Source organism: Macaca mulatta, chromosome 14 (genome assembly GCF_049350105.2).
Source record: "Macaca mulatta isolate MMU2019108-1 chromosome 14, T2T-MMU8v2.0, whole genome shotgun sequence".
Classification (NCBI taxonomy): domain Eukaryota; kingdom Metazoa; phylum Chordata; class Mammalia; order Primates; family Cercopithecidae; genus Macaca; species Macaca mulatta.
Genome location: NC_133419.1, coordinates 113,997,259 through 114,022,770, shown reverse-complemented (window position 1 = coordinate 114,022,770; position 25,512 = coordinate 113,997,259). Strand labels below are relative to the sequence as shown.

The following is a 25,512-nucleotide window of genomic DNA, read 5'->3' as shown; positions in this document are numbered from 1 at the left end:
CTTGAAACTCCATTCCCTTTAAGCCCATAGGATCCTTGACCGTTAGGCAGGCACTACAACCACAACTGGTCAGGGGCTCTGTGGGTCCCCGAGGTTTCTGAACAGAGGAGGGGCCAGGAACTTTACCAGGTCCCCTGGCTTCCCTTATCCTTTCAGGAGGAAAACACAAAACCCTAGAATTTCAAGAAATCCTAAGCAGACTCTGCTAAGCCTCATTGAGATTTTGCCACCTTAAGTCATTTCCAAAATATGTGTACAACTTGAGAACAGGGGCTAGGGATCCAGGGATCCCCGCTTATACAGGAGCCTTCTAAGGGTACCCACAGCCACTGAAATAGCACCAAAAATGCCTTCTCTCTGAGGACAGAGTGAGGTCAGGCATTTCTTAGCCAAGCAGGTCTTGTGGCCAAGGGTTTGGAATCCTGGCCAGAACTGTTTGGCCGGGAGCTGTGGGTAGGGGCACGGGAGGTGGGGGTAGGGTGGGGAGGTGGGTGTGGGGGTCTCTATGGAGCGGGTGCCAGCCCCTCCCGGCCCACGTACTCGGGCTCCGTCAGTGGCGTGGTCTCGTTGGGCTCTGTGTGTTTCCCTCCGTCATGGTTTGGGGTCCGCTCCTCCTCCGTTCGGACCTCCACGATGGGCTCCTTGGACTCGTCTTTCCTGTGGAGACAGCACTGCTGGTTAGACCCTAGGGCAGCTGCAGGGAGAGGCTCCCCTAGAAGAGCAGCTATGACTCAATCCAAGGCTGGCACTGTGGCCATAGAGAGCCAACAGATTCAAATGTATGAGTCTCAGCCCAACTCTTGCTAGCTGTGTGACCTTGCGCTTCGGATTTAATCACCCTGCCTCAGTTCCTTCATCTGTAAAATGAGGCAAAAACTGTGTTACCTTGCCTAGTTATTATGAGAAGTCAATGAGAGGATGCATGGGAAGTGCTAAACACAGTGCCTGACACAGGTCATTGCTCAAATACATACATCTATCTCTGCACACAGGTATACACACATTTCTTTTTCTTTTCTTTCCTTTCTTTTCTTTTCTTTTCTTTTTTTTTTTTTTTTTTTTGAGACAGAGTCTCGCTACGTCACCCAGGCTGGAGTGCAGTGGCGTGATCTTGGTTCATTGTAACCTCCGCCTCCTGGGTTCAAGCGATTCTCCAGCCACAGCCTCCCTAATAGCTGGGATTACAGAAGCATGCCACCACGCCCGGCTAATTTTTGTATTTTTAGTAGATGCAGGGCTTCGCCATGTTAGCCAGGCTGGTCTCAGACTCCTGACCTCAAATGATCCATCCATCTCAGCCTCCCAAAGTGCTGGGACTATAGGCGTGAGTCACCCCTACACATACATTTCTAAGTATGCGCACATACATGTATATGCATATACAGTGTCTGGCATGTGGTGGTGCTAAACAACTTATTTCCTTGCTTGGTCCCTTTCTGGCTTGCTCCAGCTCTGCTCCACCCAGTGACAGTCTTCGAAGGCTCCTGCTAACTGGCTTAGGATCTGATTCTCCAAGATGCTGTTGGAGGGACAGTATCTGGATCATCGGCTCCATAAGGACAGGAATTTCTTTTTGTTTTGTTCCCTGCTGTACCTATGTGCCTGGGAACAGTGCCTTGCCTGCAGCAGCTGCTTGCTAAATATTTGTTGAGTGATGGATGAATGAATGAATGAATAAACGATGTGCGAAAGCAAGGCGAGTGTGTCCCTCTAATGCTGCTCCACCCCAGGGCAGCTCCTCTCCAGGTTTAGTTCTGACAATTTCCCTCATTTTGACATATACAGGGATTTTCACACTCTGGGGAGATTCTAATACAAGAGATCTGGGATTGGGCTCAAGAGTCTACAGGTAACCCCCAAAGACCATGCTTTGAGAAGCTTTTCTCTAACGCTTTTCCCCCCTCAGGGTTCCAAATGGAGAACATGCAATGTAAGGAAAGGTCACGACAGGCACCAGCTAATGGCTCGGGGTGGTGCAGCTGCTGGGTCCCTGGGCTGGAGCAGAGCCCAAACCTCAGCAGGGTGGACAGGTCTGCACTCACGAGAAGGCGGCCTTGCCCTCCTCCATGTCCTTGCCCTTGGCCCCGGGCCCGGCTTTTCCACACAGGTTGACCGCAATGCACATGAACAGGCCACATTTGTTCAGGAAGTAGCAGGTGATGTCCACGACCACCAGGAGCAGGACGAAGATGACGATGAGGATGCCCACGATGGCCCCGGTGCTCAGGCCTGAGGTGGGGCTGCCGTTGGCTTGAGAGGGAGAGAGATGGCTGATGGTTAATAGACTGAGATGCGAGACCTCCGGACCCTGCCAGCAAAAGCCCCTGGGGGTGGGGAGGTCCCAGAGGACTGAGTCATGGCATTCATGCCCAGAGTGACACCTTCCTGGGGCCTTTCTATGGCCCAGAGTTGAGAAAACAGGGTCTCTCTATACCTTCCAGAGGGAGGGATGACAACGTCACCTCACAGATTGGGGGATGAGGGTGAGCCTGGTCAGCTGGCCTCCCGTGAGTCCTGGGAGCAGACTGAGCCCCGCCTGTCTGAGAACACTGGCTAATAGGGCAGTTGGAGGGCACCGCTGTGTTTCCCCTGGACCAGGGCAAGAGGCTCTGCAGCACAGGCAGGCAGTGACCACTGATTTCAGGCGGGGCTGTGGCTCCTGGAGTACTCAGGGACAGGGGCCCAAAATGGGGTAGTGGAGGGTTTCCGGGGCTTTCTTGGGGCTTGTTGGGCTGTCCATCACAATAGCATCCCCATTATACTTCTCCACTTCCTCTTTCCCTCTTTAGGAATGATCCCAAAGGAACCCTGCATTAGAGCACACTGGGTTCATGGTTTACCCTCCTCACTGCACCCCAGAAAGACGAGTGAAGCCCAGGTGACTCCAGAGACATGGAGGCCTCCCCAGGCCCACTGGGCAAGGTGAAAGGTCTGGGAATACTCACCATCTAGGAGCTCAGGCCTGCTTGGACCAGACTTCAGGAAAACCTGAAGTGAGTGCAGACTCACTCAGAGGTGCACACACGCACACTCAGGCACACTCACACTCAGGATAAATGCCCCCACAGACAGGCATGCACTCTCACATTCTAGCACCTGGCACCCTGGTTCTGGCTGGACACACTCTGAAAGACTCAGCCTGTGTCTTACTTCCCTGGTGCCCATCAATCCCCCCAGGGTCTTCGGCTATTGATGGTTTCACAGAGAGACCGGGACTCAGCTCTCTGGGGCCCCTGGGAGATCAACCCATGGCTATGATTGACACTAGTTGCCTGGGATGGACCAATCGACCTCTTGGTGGTTCCCAGCAGTGTCTGGGAGACAGTGGTCATGATGCAGGAAGCAAGGACCCGTGTGGAGCTCTGCCATTAAGTCAATGTGGGAACAATGACCCTAGACTGAAATATGGGCACTTCTAATTCATCTTTCCTCCACAACGACCTGCTTCCATAACTGGCAGCCCTGGCCTACCAGTAGACTTTGTCTAAAGCTTCCTGTGCTCTCAGGGCCAACTGAAGCCACCCAGGACTGCAGACTGAAGATGGGAACTACAGCCAACACTACCTGGGGCTCACCCCACCAGCCACCCCACTCCCAACCCAGCTCACTAGGCTTTGCCAAGCACCAGGCCAGGCCCAGCAGCCTGTGAGCCATGTATCATGCCAGATAGATAGTGGAGGAAACATGTAACCAAGGAACCAGCACCAGAGCTGGGCCACACATTCTTCATGTTTCATGCAGCCTGTGTTTGCGGGAGGGTGGTGGTAGTGATGGCTCTTTGTGCCCCAGGGGTCTCTGTCCAGGCACTGTAGTGCTTCTCTGGTGGCTGTCCCTCTCCATTGGTCCATATTTCAAACTTCAGTTTGGGGAATGGGCCATCAGCCTAGCATGCCAGAGAGGATCCCTCGCAAACGACTCCTGAGACCCTTGGGTGCAGCTTGCACACGTTTTCAGTCCCTTTGGGACCTTGGCTTGCCTCCTAGCCCTTCCTCCTCAGGCTCCCTGGTTGGTCCCTGCCGACCTCACACTGAAGATCCTAGTGCATTCCCCCAGGAAGGCTTTCGAGATGGCGAAGAACTCTGCTTGGAGAACCCAGCTCTGGCCAACTGTCTCTGGGCTTTGGCAGCAGGAAGCTGGCCACTGGCCTCAGCTGTCAGCTAGAATGGGTCATTTTCTTAGTAGCCATGAATGCAGAGGTATTTCTGTTTCGTCTCCTAAGAACAAAACCATCCATTTCCCCAGAGTCCTCACACATTCCACCCAAAAAGCAAAGGAGACACAGGCCTTCTTGGTCTTCAGGATCCCAAAGCTGTTTACCCGAACAGGGAAGAAACTTTAGCCTTGGGTTTTCTCTCCATTCCATGACACAGGGTTCCAGGCCACTGCAGCCTCCGGACATCAGGACCCGACAGGTGGGAAGTGCCTACTCCCTGAAGAAAGAGCTAGAAGTATTTTTTTTTTGATGACAGTGGGGAATGTGTCTGGATTTTTGGACTCAATGGCACTAATTATATCTTCTGAGGTTTATGTGTAAATATGATTTTGTGAAACTAATCATATCTCTAAAGAGGAAAAATAAACTCCTGCAAAGCTGCTCTATGTGCTTGAGAGGACAGCAGCTGAGACAACTGCTCTGTGCTCGTCAGACCCAGCTGGAGGGCGGCGCTGGCACTGCGCACATCCAGGGGAGGGCCAGGCAGGGAAAAGCCTTCTGAACTGTGGCATAAACAAGTAGGGCAGCAGCCTCCCCTTTCATTTGAATATAAAATTCAAAGTCTTTCTCCCGGCCTAAAAGGCTCTGCCCACCCCTCTGTTGGGCCTCATGGCATGAACCAGCAGCCTCCCTTCTGCCTGCTGAACACACCCAGCTCGTCCCGCTTTAGAGCCTTGATGATTCTGTGCGTGGAACTCTCCCTCCGGGGTGGCTCTCTGTTGTCCTGCAGGCCTCAGTCCTGGTGTCACCTTCTCAGAGAAGCCTTATCTGATCTCTTATCTAGTGTGGCACCTCCAGCCAATATCTACCATGCTGCTAGCCTGTTTTATTCTCTTCTTACTACTATCTGCCACTTTCTGTTCATTTACATGCTTATGATCTAGCCATCCCCTCTAGGACATCCCAGCAGGTATCCTGCCTGTCTCTCTTGTATCTCCCCAGCATCTAGGACAATCCTGATTCACAGAAAATGTCCAAAGAATATTTGTTGCACAAATGCATGAGTGTTTAGTCTGGAGATGAGAACGCTATTTCCCAATATTTAAAGGTGTTCTAGGAAGAAGTAATCTTACTGTATATGGCACCAACGTGTGGAAATTACGGTGGTGGCAGATTTTAGCTCCAACTGAGAAAGGACTAATAAACAGCACTAATCCAACATAGTGTGGGCTGCTCTGAGAGGTGAGCTCCTTGATGCTGAAGGCATTCGAGCAGAGGCCAGGACACCCCTTGGCAGGGATGCCGTAAGGTTGTGGATGAGGCTCCTGCACTGGGCAGGAGCGTGGGTGGAGACTGTCTCTTCAACCACAAAAGCCTGTCATTCGAAGTCATACATTCTACACTGCCTGGCACATGGCACCGGTTCCCTAATGCCAGTATCCTCCAGAGTGTGGACTGAGAAAGACTTTTTCCTAGAAGACTAACAAGCTCGGTAGGTCCCATCTTTAATCATTGATCCTTGTGATTTTATTTTTGCATGAAAAATACCTTTAAACTCAATGTATCTCCACCTGTAGCAGAATTCTTGGGGCATTTGTTAAAAATTCAGCATCTGGGGCTCCCCAGCTCTATGGGATCTGAATCACTGGGCGTGAGGCTCAGGAATCAGGAGCTGAACAAGCAGCCCAGTTGATTCTCATGAGGACCACACTCCTAGGTCTTCCCTCCCCTGCATCACAAAGAGGAACAGGTGCACAACTCGTGGGATTTGCCACCCCAGGGTGCACTGCGCTGTCTCACCCAGTGACCCTGAAAACAAACTTGACCTAATGTATTGAATATAAAATGAAGAGTATCCCCCAAAGGAAGAGGGACCACACTGTTCACCACCACTGAGTCTAAACTCCTCAAGCACATGAGATGCTCCTTAAGCTAGGAAGAGAATGTTTGTGGCTTTTACAAAAAAGAGGCTATGAAGAAGGGACAGGCTGTGAAATGGGCAGCAGGGTATTCAAAGCAAAAGCCAACACCCATTCCCTCTCAGTGAGTATCACAGAATTGTTTAGTCCAAGATAACTAGAAGAACAAAGGCCATCTCCTGCCTCTTGTGTAATATTTCACAAAAGGAAAACTGTAAACCTCCAGCGGTCTGTCTTTGCTATGGTCTTCCCTCGGCCCTCCCTTGACTAACTCACCCGTGCACCTTGGATGCAAAGAAGGCTTCTGGGGAAGAGCTTCCCCATAACCTCGAGGTCAGAGCTGCCCAGGACAGGGAGATGACGAAGCTGGAGCTGTCCATCTTCTGTGATTCCTGGCTTGGGAGGGGTTGGCACTAAAGAAGGAACTGGCTTGCTCCAAGAATGAGACCCACAGATGCCTACTTTTGTATGCTTTAATATAGGAACACGGGTCTCAAATTTTACGAGCGTCCAGATGGGCCTGAGTCCTTGTGCCATGAGACCCAGGTGCAGCAGAAGTGCCCTCTTCACCCCCAAGACTCCCAGAAGATGATCAGACTCTTGGAACTGCCGAGCTGGGGTTCTGGTTCACTCATAAGCCCCTGACATGTCTGCTTGCTCCTTTGAATCAGCTAAACAGATGGCTGGTCTCAGGGGCTTGCAGGATGTGTCTGAGTTAAGTGTGATTATCAATAGAATACATTTGCAAAGAGAATCTTCTCTCAGATTCCCTCTCCACAAGCTCACTCTGTACAGCCTCTGTTAGGGAGAGTATAAAGGCTGCTGTGTCATCAGGTGGCCTTGCCACAGAATTGTGTATCTGGTGGCTCAGAGTGTGGCCCCATCCTCACCCATAGTGACCACCTCCCCTGTTCTGCAAAGGCATTTTCCCCTCCCACTGCCTGCTGGGGACTCCAAGGCAGCAATGCCTCTTAACAGCTCTTAGGATCCCTGGGAAAAAGAGATTGCTCCCCGTTAGGAAGAAGAAGTATTTCCTTCGGTTAGAACTCCATTCACCAGGCTACTATTTTTCTAGGTAATCGTTTATCCAGGTACATGTGAGGTGGAGGGAAAGGGTCTTTGATGCTTTGTCAGACACAACTATTGAATAAAATCAAGCCACGCTGGTGAGTTCACATGAACTGTTATTTCCTTTAATAATGCAAAGGTGTAAACTTCATAAAGGCCTCACTGATTATCTACACAACAATGTTAGCATTCTTGTTAGTAGAAAAACATGATCCAAACCTGCCGTATAAATAGTCCAAAAATGAGCAGAGGAGCCCCATGGTGTGTGGAGCATGGGCAGCACAACTACAGGGCACAGGGGAGTGGGGTGCAGCTGAGCAAGGTGGGGTGCGCTCATTCCTGCAGGGTCTCTGAGGGCTGCTGTCTTCAGGACTCCTGGCGGGGCTGGAGGCTGCAGCCATCACTGGGAACTCAGTGTCCAGTGGGAGTGGGTGTGAGCTAATGCTGCCTCCTGAGAGGCGCACTGGTACAAGCCATGGGTCTGTCTAAATGGGACCCTTGAGGACCCTGACATTGTTTCAGCTGAGACTTGCCTGACCCTGGGATGCGTTGAGGGGACAGGGCCACGTCAGTCCTCTCCACACTTAGGACGAGATCTCCAAAGGGTCCCTTCAGAAAGATGGACACTGCCCTTCTCCTGTGGGTGGTCCTGGGATCAGGGGGAGGCAGACTCCCAAACTGGGCCCTACTAGGGTGAAGCCATGTGACTTCTGCCCAAGGCGATCCTAAGAGCCAGTAGCTCTCCCACACTGACCTGTGATCCTTATGCTCTGCCCTGTGCCCAAGAACCATGCCTGCCTCCACTGCCCTGGTGTGAAGTGCCATCTGGGACTCCAGCGGGGGAGAGTTCTGTGGTTGGGGTGAGAGGCACTACCCTGCCTGAGCTACTGCACAGCATGGAGCCTCTGATGTCTGCACGTGAGCCTCTAAACTGAGCGCTAGGGACTAATGGCGAGCGCCAACATAGGTGGCTTTGCCCCTCAGACCACAGCATGGGGTCATTCAGAATCCCAAAGGGAAAGGCTAGTCTTTGAACATTAAAAATAATAACAACAGAAAAAAATACATAAAGAAACCAAAAAGAACAAAAATCAAGCTTCTGTGGAGATGCTCAAAGATGAGATATGTAGAATGATATGTGACCACAATGGGGGGAGGGAGGGAGTTTTTATTCAGTAGAAGGTCCATCCCCAAGCACACACACTGATATTACCAAGCAGGATTCATCCCTGAGTCTCCACGAGGGACCTTAACAAAACACACCCACTTTCTCTCCCGGGTGAACTCCCAAGCAGCAGGGAGGAGCAGCTGGATTTTCAGGACAGTTTAGAAAATGTCACTGAACCAACCCACCAATACAGAGGCTGGGACATTCAGGAAGTACTGCCAGGTTGGCTCGGCCCCAATTTATTAACCCTCCTGGGCTGAGCAGTCTGGGAGTGGCCTGTCCCTCCCCTTCTTCTCTACTGAACACACACAGGCCAGGTAGGGCACTAATGCCTGGTTCACAGTGGATGCTTCCAACCTGTCCTGTAGACTGATGCTCAAAGCCATTCTGTGGGTCATTGCTGAACCACAGCCCCACTCTGTGCTGATCTGTGACATGCTGCCAGGCAGCAGGGGAGTCACCCCGATTGGGAGGCAAAGACCTTTCGAAGCTGACACTTGTTGGCACATCACGGCTTGGCCCTGTTCACAGAGACAGTGTGAGGTGCTGGCCATAATACGAGGACTGAAAGCACATCCCAGAACGTTCATCAGCCCCAGAAAATATCCAACAAATTCAACTTTTTTCCAGTGCATGGGCAACAGGGGTGACTTAAGTTGCTCATCATGTCAGCGAAATGCTCATGTGAGTCAGTGCGGTCTGACTCTCTTAACATGGGCACCTAAATGCTTAATTGCAAGCAAAGCCAATTACTTATTGAAGGGAGGACAAGGAGCACAGAGTTAGAATGAGGGGAATGCATGGTGATTTTAACAATCTAACACAAGCTTTAGAAGGTACTTAGAATTCTTCCTCTGCTACATCATATTTAGGTTTGAACACAAAATGCAACAAGTAGCAGATATGCAGAAACTTCTCTGTAAACCTAGCATGATGGTTTTTAAAAAATAGCATTTAAAGAAAGAGCTCTCAAATTCTTTTTACTGCCATTAAAAAGGGGGCAAACTCCTTATGAAGTAGCACAAAAGTATCTGTGAGTGGTAACATGTCTGGAGGTAAAGCTTTTTTCCAATCGCAAAACCTTCTCTTCCACACAGAATGGTCGCTCAGCAGCTGTGGCCATGGTGGTCCTGCCAGGTTCTTCCAAAGGGGGCACTGATCTTTTTCATAGGAACTGGGCTTTTAAGCAAATTTAATTTTTGTGTTCAAGTTCCTAACAGAGCAAAAGCAGAGTCACTGCAGAGAAAAGCAATGAGACAAAGGTGTAGGATGCAGAGCTGCCTCCCAAGGTTGCTGCAGGTGTCAGGCAATGGGTCCCCAGAGAGAATGTGGTTGTTTAAAAACAAATGTGGCAGTGGGGATGTCCCAGTGACGTCCAAGGTGACAAGTGTGACGACAGACACAGGAAGGGGAGGGGGAGAGAAGGAAAGGGAAGGTAGAGACAGAAACAGAGAAAAAAATAGATAAAAAGAAAAAAATTAGGTCAACGCCAGAAAACACAGAATCACAGGTTAATTCAACTTAGTAAATTAAATTGACAAAGGTTAGAGAGGGTTCAGTGCGGTATCAATACCATAAGGCCAGTTTCAGAAGCTCAGCAATGCCAGAAGCAGCACAGCAGGGTTAATCTGGGGGTTAGGGATCAGCGAGCAAATGAAATTAAAGTGAGAGAACAGAAGCCTCCACAGTAAAATACAAGAGTTGGATTAGGAGAGTGTTACCTTTCACTAAGGTGAAGCCTGTTAGACACAGCCAGCAAGTGTATCGTCTTCTAGTGTCTAGCGTGTTTTACCCATAGTGGTGGAGATGCATTCAATCGCTGCACTATGAGTCAGCACACTGTGCATAGGGATTGGGGATCGCCTTGTCAGAGATGAAGCAGGCTTTTCTTCCTATGCCACAAGTCCCCCACGCCAGTGCTGTTAAAGGAAGTCTCGTTCTGCTCCCCTCTTCACCTTCTACCCTGTTTGCTGACCACAGAATTCAACCACAGATGTCCAACTTGTCATTCAGAGAGCTTTTATTCTCGGATCCCAATTCAACGGCCAGGAAAGTCTAACCAAGAACACAGCCACCACCTTCTCAGACCTGTGCAGGAGAGCCACAGAGCCATCACTGGTGAGGTGAGCAATCCCCCAGCCCTCTCTGGCTTAAGCGGGCACCTGGGCGATTCACAAGAAGGACTCTGATGTCTCCAGCAGGCACAACTCTGGAGGACAAGGTCTACCCGGAATTTCAGTCTCTGACACAAAAACCACAGAAGCCAGTGCCGCTAGGAGTACCCAGCATGTGAACACAGCAGGTCCAAACAGCTTACCCAGTGAGTCTCACCCCAGGAAGCCATTGCCATAAGGAATCTGTCTTGCTGCAAAGGGCTTACTCAAGCCTCACCTGATCTCACCTCCTAAGTGTCCCATGAAGGCCGGACAGATCTGGACATTCGCCCCGGACTGTCGTTTGCAAGGGAACGGACCAAAGAATGGAGAGAAAGAAGGGGCAGAGGAAAAACAAGGAGAACCTCCATTTGAACATCCTATTAAGGTATAATGAGGACATTTCCTGCAGCCTCACCCACGTGCCTTGCCTTCTGCACCGACCATCTGACCAGCAACTGTGGAGAAACACCCACCCCAGCAAGCACTGGGGAGCCTTCCTGACAGTGCAGGGGGCACCAATTGATGCTTCTGATCTACAGTTGAAAACTCACCTGCCAACTCACTGGAGGTCCAGCACACGTCTCCCAGACACACACACCCATGTACAAACAACCACTGGGAACCACACACTGATCTTGTTTGGTTGCTGCTGTCCTAGCCCACTTTTGCACATACATCCCTGAATCATAGGCAGCCCATAGCCCTCTGGCCTGTCTCCCCCTGGGAGGAGCAATCATGACCACAGAGCCAAGAGCTGGGCAAGCACTGAAGACAGGGTAGGCGTGAGGGGGGCTGCCTAAGGCCATCTTCCCACCACACTTGAACATGGCAGAGTATATGGGGCCCCCAAAAGGCTGCAGCTGTATGTTGTATGCCCACCTCTCCTGCCTATGGTTGGCCTTTGGATGGTCTGGAAAAGCAGAGTGATCAGTTGAAGAGCTCCTTCTTCTCTGAGGGATTTGGCCAATAAGGAGACTGGCCATCAGTGTCAAGGTTAGGTCTTGGATCCCTGGAGACAGATCTGCATCTCCTAGGAGAATTGCTGCCATCACAGTCTCTAGCAGACTGAATTGCTTTCACTGATGGTGCTTTCCAGAGTCTATTTTCTCCACTTGTTCTATTACAAGTGGTTCAATTTAATGTATGTTTCCATTGAGAGGCCTTTGGTAGATAGGGTTTGTAACTAACTGGGCATCATCTCTTCCTTCTCTTGGGGTCATCACAGAGAAGAGATTTGGACCATGGCTGTGCTGATAAAGCAAGCATCAGATAGAAAGTGCTTAGAAACAGTTATGTGGTCCAAGTATGATGTGGCAGATGGCAGATAAGGTCTCAAAAAAGGACGCTTACTCAACCAACTTCCAAGGCTAGGCTGGAGCTGGAGCACTTCCCATCTGAGGGGTCCAATGGACTGATTGGCATCAGTCCTTCAAGGCCAAATGGGATAGGACCTTTTCTCCAGGATGCTTGGCCAAGCCTTCCTGGGGGTCCAGTACATCTCACCCCACTGCACAGAGAGGTACAAGGCAAAACTAAGCTTTGCATGGGCAACCAATCATGAGGATGGCTGTAAGCAAGCAAGTTGTCAGGGTTCTTCAGGCGCATTAGGAGGTGCAGCACTTGTGCATTAATTCAAAGCGGGAAACAAACAGAAAGCAGAGGCAGCCATACCTGGGATGGCTGTGGGCTGGGCCGAGGTCCTGAACACAAAATGAGCTGCCTTGGATTTTCCTTGCTGGTTCTCAGCCACCACGTAGACCTCATACTCAGCATTCCAGTCCAGGGACTTCAGCATGACGTGGTCACTGCCAGACGGGAGCCTGATCTCTGGTTTCCACTCGGAGGAGAGCTTCGGAGGATACAAGAGACCAAAAGAAGGATACAAGAGACCAGAAAAGCTTTAGACAGAAGTACTGGTAAGACCAGATAATAGGCAGAACTTACGGGACTCAATAACTTTTGGTGCGAAATCATGGAAATAAGAAGCGATGATGGGGGTTGGGCACAGTGGCTCATGCCTATAATCCCAGTCACCTTGGGAGGCCAAGGTGGGTGGATCACTTGAGGTCAGGAGTTCGAGACCAGCCTGGCCACCATAGTGAAATCCCATTTCTACCAAAAATACAAAAATTAGCTGGGCGTGGTGCCACACACCTGTAGTCCTAGCTACTCTGGAGGCTGAGGCAAGAGAATGGCTTGAACCCAGGAGGTGGAGGTTGCAGTGAGCCAAGATCATGCCACTGCACTCCAGCCTGGCTGACAGAGCAACACTCTGTCTCAAAAAAAAAAAAAAGAAGAAGAAAAAAAAAAAGCAGTGATGGGACATGGTCTTTATTCTTTACCAGCCTGAAAAATTGCACAGGTCAGGAGGTCAACCTTGCATGCTGGCAAACACAAGCAGCAGCAGATGCCAGTGTGGCACTGAGCCAACCCTGTCAAGGTCCCATCACCTTCAGGGCATGCAGAGACTCAAGCACCATCCCTGTCTCCCAGGCTACACTCTGGTGCTGGGGACATACGCATAAAGATGTCTTAGAAGAGTAATAAAACAAGTATGTTTCTTGTCATATTTCAGGATGCTGCTTAAGTTAAGGTGTGTGACTCACCTTCCTGATGTGTGAATACTGTGTAGATTCCAGTTTCGTTAAAAATAAAAACTATTTTTGTTGCGCCCTTACTAAGCGCTAGGCACTACAAGAAGCTTTACACACATTTTCTCGTTGTATTCCTACAACATGCCTGTGGGGTTTCGTCAGGCTCTTACTAAACCCGATGATGGGGAAGTGAGAGAGAAGTAAGGTGACTAACGTAAAATCACACCTGCAGTCAAGGTTGGAGCTAAGTTCGTTTGGGCCCAAAACTATGATCTTTCCTTTTTTTTTTTCTTAATTGTGTTCTTGAAAATAACAGTTTTAATTGATACAAAATAGCTATACATATTTTCAGGGTACATGTGATAACTTAATACATTCACTTAATTTGTAAAGATCAAGCCAGTGTAATTGAAATATCCATCACCTTAAATATTTGTCTTTCTTCAGGCTAGAAACATTTGAATTATTTTCTTCTAGCTAGTTGGAAATATACAATAGGTAATTGTGAACTACTGTCACGCTACTGATCTATCAAACGCTTGGCTGTATTTCTTCTATCAAACTGCATTTGTTCCCATCAATCAATCTCTCTTTATCTTCTCCTCCTCTCATGATCTTTCCTTTCTTTAGTAGGGAGCTCAACAAACATCTGTTGGACTGAATAAGGTTTTTCTATTCCATGCAGTGTGGCCTGGTCTCTGTAACTGCAACAAATAGATGGCGGTACCTCAGGACTAAGTTCTGCTGTCAAGTCCAACAGTGGGCTGCTCAAAGGGTCCACAGAGAACGATAATTAGGTAACCACCTCCCTCACCAAACAGTTGTGGAAGAAGATGTGGAAGGCCTGAGAAGTCTTCAGACGGTTTCACAATTGCACAGCCCACCTTTTTGCAATCTTTGGTCTTTTCACAAGGCAGATGCCCTGGGGTATCTGCTGGGCACACAAGAAGGCTTGATAGATGTTTATTGCACGACAGGCTGCTCCTTAGAAGGGCAGAACACAATAGCACTGTCACCTGGACAGTGGTCTGGTAGCTGTTGTAGGCCCATGGCTAAGGCTGGATGAGGAGTTATCTTACAGCAAAGCAGTCCTCCCAGGCAAAAGGGTTTGCACTAGCCAAAGAGATGGCTTTAGGAATGTGACAGTGCTCATGCCGTATGGGCAAATGCTAGTAGTGCTGGAAGGGGAATTCTAGTTTCCTTAGAGTCTAACCAGAAAGTCTGGCTATGCTGTAAGCTAGGATGTATATATATATCACTATGTGGCTCCATTTTCATTTAAAACAAAGCAGTTCAGGTATCTTTCCTCTTCATTTCTCTGTCTTCCTTGGCAAACATCATTATACAAGAGACAACCAGAATCTAGAGAAAATGTATGTTATATTATACTTATCCATAATATAAAATGATAATATTTAGCAAACATGAATGAGGTTTTGAAGTGAGAGAGAGGGTGGTTAAGGTTGTTAAAATCTAACACATTTCAGTGTTGTGCCCAGTTGTGTCTTTCTAATGCAGAGCTGCCTGCTGCAGCCACAGTGGTTCCTCAGACATCCGACGTGATCTCATACGGGAGATGGTTCCAGCCTGAGCCTGCCTCTTAGCAGCAACCGTAGTGACCATTTATAAAGGTTTCCAAGTGTCAGGCACATTTCAGGCTCTTTGCATATATTATAACGCATCTTTATAACAACTCAATAAGCTATTTTATCCCCATTTGACAGATGGAGAAATTGAAGTTCTGAAAGATTAGGTGACCTATTCTTCCAGAATAAGTAGTAAACCTAGAACTGGATGCCATGTCTGTCTGGCTCTAAAACCTGTGTTCTGTCCACGGGGCCACATCAGGAAAACCATTGGAAAGGCATCCCAGCCTACCACACCTCCGCTTCCAGGGGGATATTGGGGACCACCTGCCCAATCCTTGTGCCCTACTCGGCAGTGAGGAAGCCATGAGGACCTCTCAGTCACTGGAATCTCTGGACTGGGCCTTAGGGCAGTGACAGGCCTTTCCTACTATTTCAGCTCATACCTGCTTACAAATTAAGTGGGAACAAGGCCTCCCCAGCTGAGAAGTGTGCCTGCAGGGCTCTGTGCTGAACCGGCTCTCCAGAAGGCTACCCAGTTAAAGACCTATCACTTCCACGGGGGACTGATCACAAGGCAGAGAGGAAGTAACTCAGCTTCCCAGAAAAAGTCTTCCTTGGGGCTATGTGAAGAAAGGAGATTGCTCCCTTGTTCATTATTTTCTCTACTCCAAAACCCTAGCAAGAGGTTATTCTCAGTGTTCAGATGTGGCCTCTAAATCTCTCAGCCATTGGTTGTAGTTGAAGATGACCAAGTGTCATTCTAAAACCAAATGGAAAGGGTGATTTTCAGTGTGGGATTCGGATAAAAGTGGAATGAGGGAATCTTAAGTGGGTGGTGAGCAAACCAGGAGAAGATGGCTTAGAGCCAACTTGCTGTTAGCAGGATTAGGACAGCTCAGGTGGCCAGGTGAAGGGCTGGTGAGGGAACAAGGATTGTTTGAGGACCTTAGGCAGCCTCGGGCAGTGGGGAGAGCCCAGTCTCTCAGTCAGGCTTGGATTTAAACTGCCTCACCCAGCTGTGTGAGATCCGGCACTTACTGACTGCTGTGCACCCACTTACTTCATCTGTAAAGAGGGGATAATGGTCAGACCTACCACACAGGGTTCTCGTGCAGAGAAAATGCATGTGGTCACAGTGACAGTGCAGGTGCCCGGCCTACCATACACATTTTATCCAAGGTAGTGATTCTTATATATTAGTATGGCATTTAAGAGAACTACTAGATAATGGCAAAATAACTTTGTAGTAAAGTTCAAGACACAGAAAAATCAACCATGGTATGAGTTTGTCATCACCACAGTCGTCTAAGAGGCTTTCAAATGGACCCAGTGTGAACATGACCTAACAGCTGTAGGGCCATCTTGGGATTTTAAGCCATGGCCAGGGCCCATGGGCCACCTGCCAGACACAGAGTAAGACCCCATCCCACCCCTGCCCCACCTGGGCTGCCCCTGTTGTTTCCCTAGCAAGCTGGGTGTCAGTGTCGCAGGGTTCTGGTGAAGTCTGAGAAGGAGGCCACTCACCGCTCGGTACCTGACCAGATAGTGTCTGATGGGGGAGCCGCCGTCATCCTGCTTGATCAGGTTCACTTTAATAGAGTTTCCATCCTCTCCCATCTGCCCTTCGAGCTTAGGTGCACTGGGTTCCCCTGAAACAGCCAGTTAATTCACATGAAATTCGCATCCACAGAAGGAAAATCCAACCCATCCGAATGGGATGGAGTGACAGGGTGGGGCTGGACACTTTTCTTGCTTTCTCAGAAATTCAAATGGTTAAAAAGCAATAAAAATAAAACTGAATTCCAGGTAGATGCCTCAGACTGAGCCCAAACTGAGAGTGCCTCTTGGGAATGTTCTGGTAAATAGCCTTCCTGTGAGCAGGGTCCTTTCAGTGTTTTAAGAATAGGCTTTTTTTTTCTGTCTCTCTCACTGGTACTTATGTTTCCTTTTAGTTGCTCTTATAACTGAAGATTTAATTTTTATAAACCTGACACATCTTGAGGAACAGCCTGAAATAGGAGAAAATACAAGTGTTTGAGTAGGAAACTCCCATCCATAAAATTATTTTGCAAAACAGCCCAGTTTCTTGCCGGGACACGTCACTCACCCCTGGGGCTAGGAGGCCTGATCTCTAGTGGGAGTAAATAATGCTGCATTCTTGGGACTGGCTTTTCATGAATGACATTTTATTACTCAGACTCATTAAAAAAATAAGAAGTTTCCGGTTGTGATTAAATAAAGCACGACTTGCCCTAGGCAAGTTTTTTGTAAGTATCCTTATGCTTTACGCAAGTTTCCTGTAAGTATCCACTTATGGTTCAAATGAGTGAGTGCTAATCCTCACACTTTAATGTGTTAAAGTGACAATCAGTGCAGTCTTTTTCTTTGTGAGAGGAGAGACAGAAAAACGTCTTTAGCATTTCTCAACAGAAAAAAAGTTGTTTCTTGATTTGCAATATACACTCAGCTTGTAGCACTGTGAATCCAAGGTTGAGAAGGAAGATGAACTTGCATGGGACAAACTGCTAGGGCTAGGATGGTTCTCCAGTGAGTAAGGCACTAATTTACTTTAAAAGAAACAATTGCATTAATATATGCTGAAAGTAATAAAGTGAGAGGACATCTCACATACAAAGTTAAAATGTAGATTTAACACAGCGGGGAATTCCGCACTTCTGCGAGGAGCTATCTCTGCATCTATTTCATAACCTCAGAGAGAAAACTTGGAGACGCTACAAAACAGTTACCTTCTGGGTGGGCCACTCTGGCTTGCTCTCTGGAAAACAGAATCACAGACATGTGACAGAAGAGCCACAAAACGGCTTGTCACCAGGGCTTGGATCTAAGCACCTAAAACTGCACCACTGGCCATTTACGAGACGGCTACAGGCACAGTTAGTGTCACGCCTCACTTCTCATTCAGCTACTCTGGGAACCACCTTCCTTCGATACAAGGAGGAACCAGGGAGAAGGCTAAGGAAGAGCCCACTGCTCATCATCGCAGGGCTAGCAGCAGGCGGATCACCTGGGCACTTGTCAGAAATGTAACCAGATCCTTCCAGTGATCTGTGTGCACGTTTAGGTTTGAGAAGTAGCAGTAACAGGGATAGATTAAAAGCTACAACAGGGAGGATGCATAATGTCGGGAGGATATTTAGGAAAAGTTGTGCTTATTATTTGTTTTCTTAGATCAATAATTAAGGAAAAATAAAAATAGGAATAAAAAGATGAATGGATTTCAGGCAAAGACCTGTCTTGTTTTAAAGCCGCTATCTAGCCCTGGGCTACAGCTATTCAGTGGAAAATAGGCAGAAATTTGGTTTAGACATGTCAAGGTATTTAGGCTTTCCAAATTCCTTTGGACTGTCCCAAGTCCTAGACAATACATCAGTTATGTCTATGTCATTATAGATATCTAGCGCTGAAAAGCGACTCAAAGTGGCATAGATTTTAGATCAGGGCAGGAGCTCTGTGTAGATTCAGAAATGCTGAACAAATAGAAGATGACACAGGAGAACTTTACAAATTGTATTCTCTGATTAAATTGGGGTGACCAACTCATCCCAGTTATCCTGGAACATTCCAGGTTTTAGCACTGCAAGTTCAACATCCTGGGAAACCCTTCAGTCCCAGGCAAACTGGAATGGTTGATGACCCTAGACCTACTGCAAATGAATGTAATTATTCTAACTTTATCCACTCAGAATCACAACACTGGCTCTGTGCTGAATGGTCTACCTGCCCTAGCATGGAGGGGATTTTTACAGGCAGCATCAGCGGCCCTTCCAACATGCCCACTAGGCAAGGACTGCGTCCTTCTCCCAAGGCCTCCTTTTAGGGATCAGTCCACTGGGGCTTCTCTGGCTGCACGTTCCTAATGAGTTCCTCTTGAAATTGAGCAGTGTGAGTTTTCAAGGCTGAATCAATCCTGCAAAATGCTGTCTCTGAACTCTGCATCATGGGGGGTCTGTTGCCTCCATCAAGTTTCATTCCACATTTGCAAAATATGGGCCCTGAATTGGATGCTCTTTAGGGCTCCTTCCAGCCCTGCCGTCATGTGAAACAGTAACAGCCACTGCACTAGCACGGACTGCCAACTATACCTGGGCTGTTTCTCATGACATTGTGGGAAACAGAACGCAAAATACAAGACTTTCAGCCAATTTTAGGGAGATGCACTCCAAGGTCAACAATTCCACATCTCTAAGGCAGAAAGTTGTCAACTTTTTGCTTTAAAATGTTGAAAAAACTATCTCAAAAGTTTTATCTTTGAAAAGAGACCCCCAAGTCTCTTCAAAGACCTAAAATAAAAGTCTCTCTGGGGAATCCTGCAGAAACCAGCTTCCCTGATGAAAGTACTCTCTTATCTTTAGATTTGTTTCAAAAAAAAATTTAACTTGAATCAGAGAAAAACCATCAAAATCTATACCATAGTTAGAACACAGTTCCAACATTTGACATAGTTAGAACACTGTAATTTGCTATCATTGTATCTGAGTGACTATCAGTACTCTGATATGTGTGTATTATTTTCTCATAGAATTTAGAGCATTTTATATTATATAATAATATTGACTGGGCACAGTGGCTCATGCCTGTAATCCTAGGACTTTGGGAGGCTGAGGCAGGTGGATCACTTGAGGTTAGGAGTTTGTGACCAGCCTGGCCAACATAGTGAAACTCAGTCTCTACCAAAAAAAAAAAAAAAAAAAAAAAAAAAAAAAAAAAAAAGCTGGGTGTGGTGGCATGTGCCTATAATCCCCGCTACAGCTACTCGAGAGGCTGAGGCACAAGAATCACTTGAACCCGGGAGGCAGAGGTTGCAGTGAGCCAAGATCGTGTCACTGCACTCCAGCCTGGGTGACAGAGTGAGATCTTGTCTCAAAAATAAAATAAAATAAAATTTAGGTTTATTATTTAGAGTGCTCTACCTATGATTTATTCAACAGACGTGTACTGAGTATCTACTAGGTCCCAGGTAGTCTATTAGGCACTGAAGTCTCAAAGGTAAATAACACACAATTTTGTTTGCCAGATGAAAAAGCTAAGTTATGATTAATTCTTTTAAAAGATGATGGGGCCCTTGGACAGATACATAATGCTTCCTATGACCTTTTTTTTCTTTTTGAGACAGGGTCTTGCTCTGTCACTCAAGTTGAAGTGCAGTGGCACAGTCATAGCTCACTGCAGTCTCAATCTCCATGACTCAAGTGATTCACTCACCACAGCCTCCGGAGTAGCTAGGACCACAGGCACATGCCACCACACTTGGCTAATTTGGCTAATTTTTAAAGTTTTTGTAGAGATGGGGTCTCACTATGTTACTGAGGCTGGTCTTGAACTTCTAGGCTCAAGTTATCCTCCTACGTTGGCTTCCCAAAGTACTGGGATTATAGGTGTTGAGCCCCTGCACCCAGCCTATGACAGTATTTCTACACGAAGATCATATTCAACTAATATCACAGAGATTTGGACCCATTTGGTGGCTCTGTAACTTGCTGTGAGTACATGAAAATATGGAAAGAGCAATTGTTTAATCAAGTGTCTTATCTTCCAGTGTTCACTGTCAGTGAATTCTCTTAAAGATTACAAATGGGGTTAGAGAAACTTTCTTAGGCTTTCTGCACAAAGCCATGCCTGATGAGGGAGGGGCTGTGGTGGGAGAAAAGGACCTTTCTGTTCAGGAGGCTGACTGCTATATCGAGCACATTAGCAGAAGAAATGCCTGAGAGAGTCCTGATGTGCACTGTGTTCTGAGATGGTGGCTCTGATTGAAATCATTATGAGTAATTTCAGTAAAACCAATATTGTAATTATTTGTAAATGTTGGTTTGCGATTCAGCAGCAATCGGCAGGTTGCTCCCAGAAGACCCCTGGGGTTAATTACACCCTTGGAGTTTAGCTTTAGCCATGAGTCAAATGTTCCCCCCAAAATGCATTATGTAAAGACTACACCAACGGAACATTAAAAAGAAACTTTGCCAATAACAAATATAAAGTATTGTGCAGTTCTGTTATTTTCTAGCAGGATGTGAATCATGAACCCAAGAAAGAAAGAACGTACCATAGAGGCCACGTACAGTCAGATATATCACAGGCAGGTCCTATGAAATTCTCTCTTAGAAACCATAATTGAAATGTATATTTCTGGCTATGCCGATTGCAGGTTCTCGGTTTGTAATTACTGTGCTACTGTACTCTTAAATCTGAATCGGCTTTATGCCCTTCCTCTCATCAGCAGAAGCCCCAGGAATTAGAAAACTCCGGCTGGATATCTGAATTCCACAACAAAAATAGTAGCAAATCCAGGGTACTTGGACAGCATTGGTGAATTTTAGCAGGAAACAACATTCTATTTCTCTCTCAAAGGAGCCCAAACACCAAGAGTTAGCTGTGCCTTCTGAATGAAAGGCTGGGGTGCCAAACAGGCATCCTCAAGGAAGCCTCTATCTGGGGCTGGGCACAGTGGCTCATGCCTGTAATCCCAGCACTTTGGGAGGCCAAGGCGGGTGGATCACCTGAGGTCAGGAGTTCAAGACCAGCCTGGCCAACATGGTGAAACCCTGTCTCTACTAAAAAAAATAAAAAAATTAACTGGGCATGGTGGTGCCTGTAATCCCAGCTACGCAGGAGGCTGAGGCAGGAGAATTGCTTGAGCACGGGAGGTGGAGGTTGCAGTGAGCAGAAATTGCACCACTGCACTCCAGCCTGGGTGACAGTGAGACTCAGCCTCAAAAAAACAAAACAAAACAAAACAAAAAGCCCTCCATCTGTGTTCTCTATTCATCCACTTTGTTTTCTCTCTCATAGAGATCTGCACAAAGTTTCAGGTGTCTGAGCATAAACCCGTGATAAATGTGGGGCTTGCATTACAATCTTTTACTTTTCCTATCAAATAAGACTGTCTAGTTTTAAAAATACTGTTCATTTTGTTTATCCTAACTCCTGCCTCATTTGGGTGATTATTTCTTCCAAGCAATTTGAAACTTGTGTTATATATACCTTTTTACTCTTAGTTTTTGAAAAGTCCAAAATGTATGGCTTTGCTATTCAAATATGAAGCCTATTTACTTTTTCCAAGTCAGAAACATTACAATTACATCCAGAGGTTAGAAACGTGGTTGGTCCTTAGGGCATCAGCAAATTATCTGAGGGAATCAGGATTTAGCGTTATTAGACCACTCACTCTCTCTCCTGAAACTAAAGAAACAAAGCTCTTAGCCCTTGATACCAAACAAAAGAATCGGGTGTGATCTATGTTGCATACATTCTTGGATCCTCATGACTCTCCCTGGCGCCTCTTTTGGTAACCTACCTGGCTATTCTAGGGATGCCAAGTGGCTTTTGGACAATCCCGAAGAACAGCCTGGCAGTGTAAGGGTGGGTATTAATTTGTCTTTGGCATTGTTCCTGCTAGATTAAGCTTTTGGAGTAAAGTTTTTTTTTTGTTTTTTTTTTTCCCCTGGACCCTTTTGTCTTCAGCATTAGGGCTTTGCTTGTGCCTGAGTGACCAGAATCTTTGCCATCCTAGTCCCTGGCTCCAGGGAGCCTCGGGATACACAATGAGTGAGTGTGGGTATGGCCAGTTCCCAGCTTGCAGAGCAAGGATGCTGAGCTCCCCGCGGCCACACTCACTAAGGCATCTGGTCTGTAAATCCTTTCCAGCACCAGTTTCCTGAGGAATTATGAATGTGAGAGTGCGTGTTGGGGTGGTGCGGTAAATGGCAGCATGAAGTACAAATTAAACAGCAACCAATGAGCTCTGACAGACTGAACCACAAAAATACCAGTTCCCTTCTCGCGGGTGTCATGAAAACACCAACAGATTAATTGATCAATTATCTTTGTTTCATCATCCTAAAAAGAAAATATGACCAGGAAGGTATGGCTTGTGGTTATGGGGCTGATCCAGGCTGAGGAAGTTATGACAGAAATAACTGCTATCACCAACAGTTAACTCGGCTCCTGCCTCCAAGGCCACAAGGGGGGCTCGTGTCCATCTTCAGCTCTATTTCATGGACATTAGATTGGTTATGAAGAAGAATGTGGCTCCTGGGGAATTTCAGCCCTCATACTGGTGACCCTAAGGGAACTGTCAGTTACCAAGGCCAGCGGCAGCCCACAGTCCCTGCCCACAGGATTCGGGCTGACACACCTCACTGCCTTTTCCTTCAGCCCCTTCCCACTGACTCTCTACCCTGGGAACCTCCAGTGCAGGGAATCCTTAGAGGTAAAGGCAATTAGAGCAGAAACCCTGGTGAAAAGTCTGTGTCGACCTGCCAGAGATCGTGGCAATCCAGACACACAGCTGTAAAAAAATAAAGGAGGGAGTGGAAGGGGTGGTTAGTGATGTTTTCAATCTAAGAAGGAAGAGTGGGTGTTAAAGAGCTTAGCTCATCAGAATCAGCATTTCCTAGTACGAGTCAGTGTCAGTAGCTAAAGAAAAAAAATATCATTATGAATGGCTGGGGAGGGAGTCATGCTCAGACATGCAGCACACAGACAGAGGGGTGCAGGGGGCTTCTCATCTCACGCATGCTGCTGGTGGGGAGTCCCATTTACACAGAGTCCTCAGTAGCTGGTGGACAAAGCCAGGGCTCCGTGGAGTCATTGGAGGAAGCCCTGCAGTGACATGATGCCATGACCTTAGAAATCAAAGTTTGCATCCTCACTTCTTCTTTTCTGGGACAGGTGTCTAAGCTTATCTGTCACAGTCGTCTACAGGCCAAGCCCCGTAGGCTCAGGGGCCAAGTAACCATAAAGGATGGGGCTCAATCCCTGTTATAACCTCCCTTCTCCTTCTGAGTCGCCACACTTCATGCAGTGCTGCTGGATTCTGTGAACACTGCCCCACTGAACTCAGGTAGATGGAGCATCCAGCTTATGTTACGCATATCCCAGGCAGTTTTCTTTTTTTGAGGGGGTGCAAGGTGGACAGGGAACATCAGATGTCACCAATTGTTGGGTGTACAACCCACTGACAGCAGGAAGTCCCCCCTCACTCCTCCGCTTACTTTCACCTTTCTCATTTAGGCCCAATTCAGCTTAAATCTTTGCTAATACCCAGGGAGAGGAGGTGATAACTGTCCTTAACTAAGCTTTATTGCTCTCCTCCATGAATTTTATTGGCCCTGACCTCTCCATTCCCTTAAATTTTTATTGTTAAAGGCCAGTTCCTGCTGCTTACGGGGCTCACCTGAATAAGTCCTCAGTTTGCCCCCTTGCAGATGGCAGGAGAGGGTCCGTCATGGATGAGGACACAGTTCCAGGAGGGGGTAATCATAGCTTTGGAATTCTCTAAGGCCCTCAGTGATATATATATATATATTTTTAAGTACTGTCCACATTTTTTATCAACAGCCAAGAAGACTGCTAAGGAATGTTTCTATGGCAACTTCAGAAAACATCTTTAAACATTTCTTGCCCTGGCTTAAAATGTCTGGTAGAGATCTCTCTTTAGAGGAGTGAATTAGTGTCTACCTTATTAACATTGTGCTTTGTTTCGCTCCAAATTATAGCATTGCACAGAAATGACCAAGCTTGTTTTTTTAAAAAGAAATGAATAGGTTTCAAATTCAACATCCAGTTACTGCTCACATTTAAGATTTCATGGGGAAGGCCCAGATCTTTTTCCAGAACATCAACTACCGAACAGTCATCACAAGTCTAAAAATGTCTAGTCTTGCTGATGGTCAACCTTTGGGAAATCATGAAAATATAATATTTTGGGTAGGACTTGTAGTTTAGAAAATCTTAAGCTCTCTATATTCTCTGTCCTAATACTTGCAAATCCAGATGATTTTTAAAGGTAAGCCCAATTTATTGGCATGGACTACATCAGATTATCAGATGTTCTGCTTCTGGGACAATCCCACCTTATTTCGTACAATGTCAACACCCAATATCTCCTTTTTGGAAATGAGGATGGCTCATAGGCAAGTTCAGGAGTCTGGCTGTAAATGGGACTACACTGGGGCCAAGCTGACATCCCTATAAAGCTGAGGTGCTCAGAGATGGGAAATGTGGAGGGTGAACGAGAGGGAAGGTACACAGGGCTAAACACACAGGAGGAGAACGAAACACAAGAACAGACCAGGAACAAAGGACATGCGAGACCAGCTGTTGACGGTTTTGTCTGTGTGGATGTCGCCCAATCAGTTCTCAGAGAAGTGAGGTCAAACAGGGACCCCTTGCATGCATGGGCACACCGGGGGTTACTGGTGTTAGTTTTGCTTTCGTGATCCATGTAGCCCATGTCTCAGGGTGTGATTTGAAGTAAAACATTTCAGTTAGGAGAAAACTGAATGCATATGACTCAAAGGGCAGGTTCTGAATAGGTGTTTGATTTTAGTGAGGGAAGCTGTGAGCAGAGGCTTCCTTCTCTCTTTCTGGTAAGCGAGAAATGTTTTAATGAGGTTGTGACAGTCACAATATTAACTAATTATTTTGTCATTGCTATGCACTTAATTAGGCTATAATTTTATTTCCTTTGCTGCAAGGGTCAATCATGTGTTTCTTGATTATACGGAGATCTCCAGTCATGGTAATTATCAAGTGACTTTTGCTTTGATTTTCTCCCCCTCCCTGGGGGAGGGCCACTCTTAAAAAGTGACACCTCGGTAATCACAGCCAAACTGCTCTAATCCGAATTCTTAAATCTCTTATTTCAGAAAGTCCTCAATGTGCATGAATTTTATGAAGCACTCTCATTGGGTTTTGAACAAATACAACCTTTGCAATTGATATATTTCACTCTGTAGCATTTCAAGGTTGTAAACATTTTCACAGGAATGTGACTCATTTTAGAACAACTATGGTCTTTAGAACTACCGGATAAAGTTAAACAACACTGCTATAAAGCTAAT

General features: G+C 47.0%; 1 protein-coding gene across 13 annotated transcripts in view; it reads right to left on the bottom strand.

Moving 5' to 3' along the window:
• NCAM1 (neural cell adhesion molecule 1) overlaps positions 1–25,512 on the bottom strand; it is a 311,181-nt gene that overhangs the window by 4,661 nt on the left and 281,008 nt on the right. For 8 of the 13 annotated variants that reach the window (XM_015115714.3, XM_077964292.1, XM_015115716.3 and 5 more), the window contains 4 exons: positions 16,172–16,296; positions 12,136–12,313; positions 2,043–2,250; positions 541–657 (listed from right to left, as the gene is read on the bottom strand). In XM_015115714.3, coding sequence (XP_014971200.1) covers positions 541–657; positions 2,043–2,250; positions 12,136–12,313; positions 16,172–16,296 — 628 coding nt within the window. Of the gene's footprint in view, positions 1–540; positions 658–2,042; positions 2,251–7,243; positions 9,602–12,135; positions 12,314–16,171; positions 16,297–25,512 lie in introns of those variants that run through there. The other 5 variants (XM_077964294.1, XM_015115727.3, XM_028833975.2 and 2 more) reach the window with 1 other exon arrangement.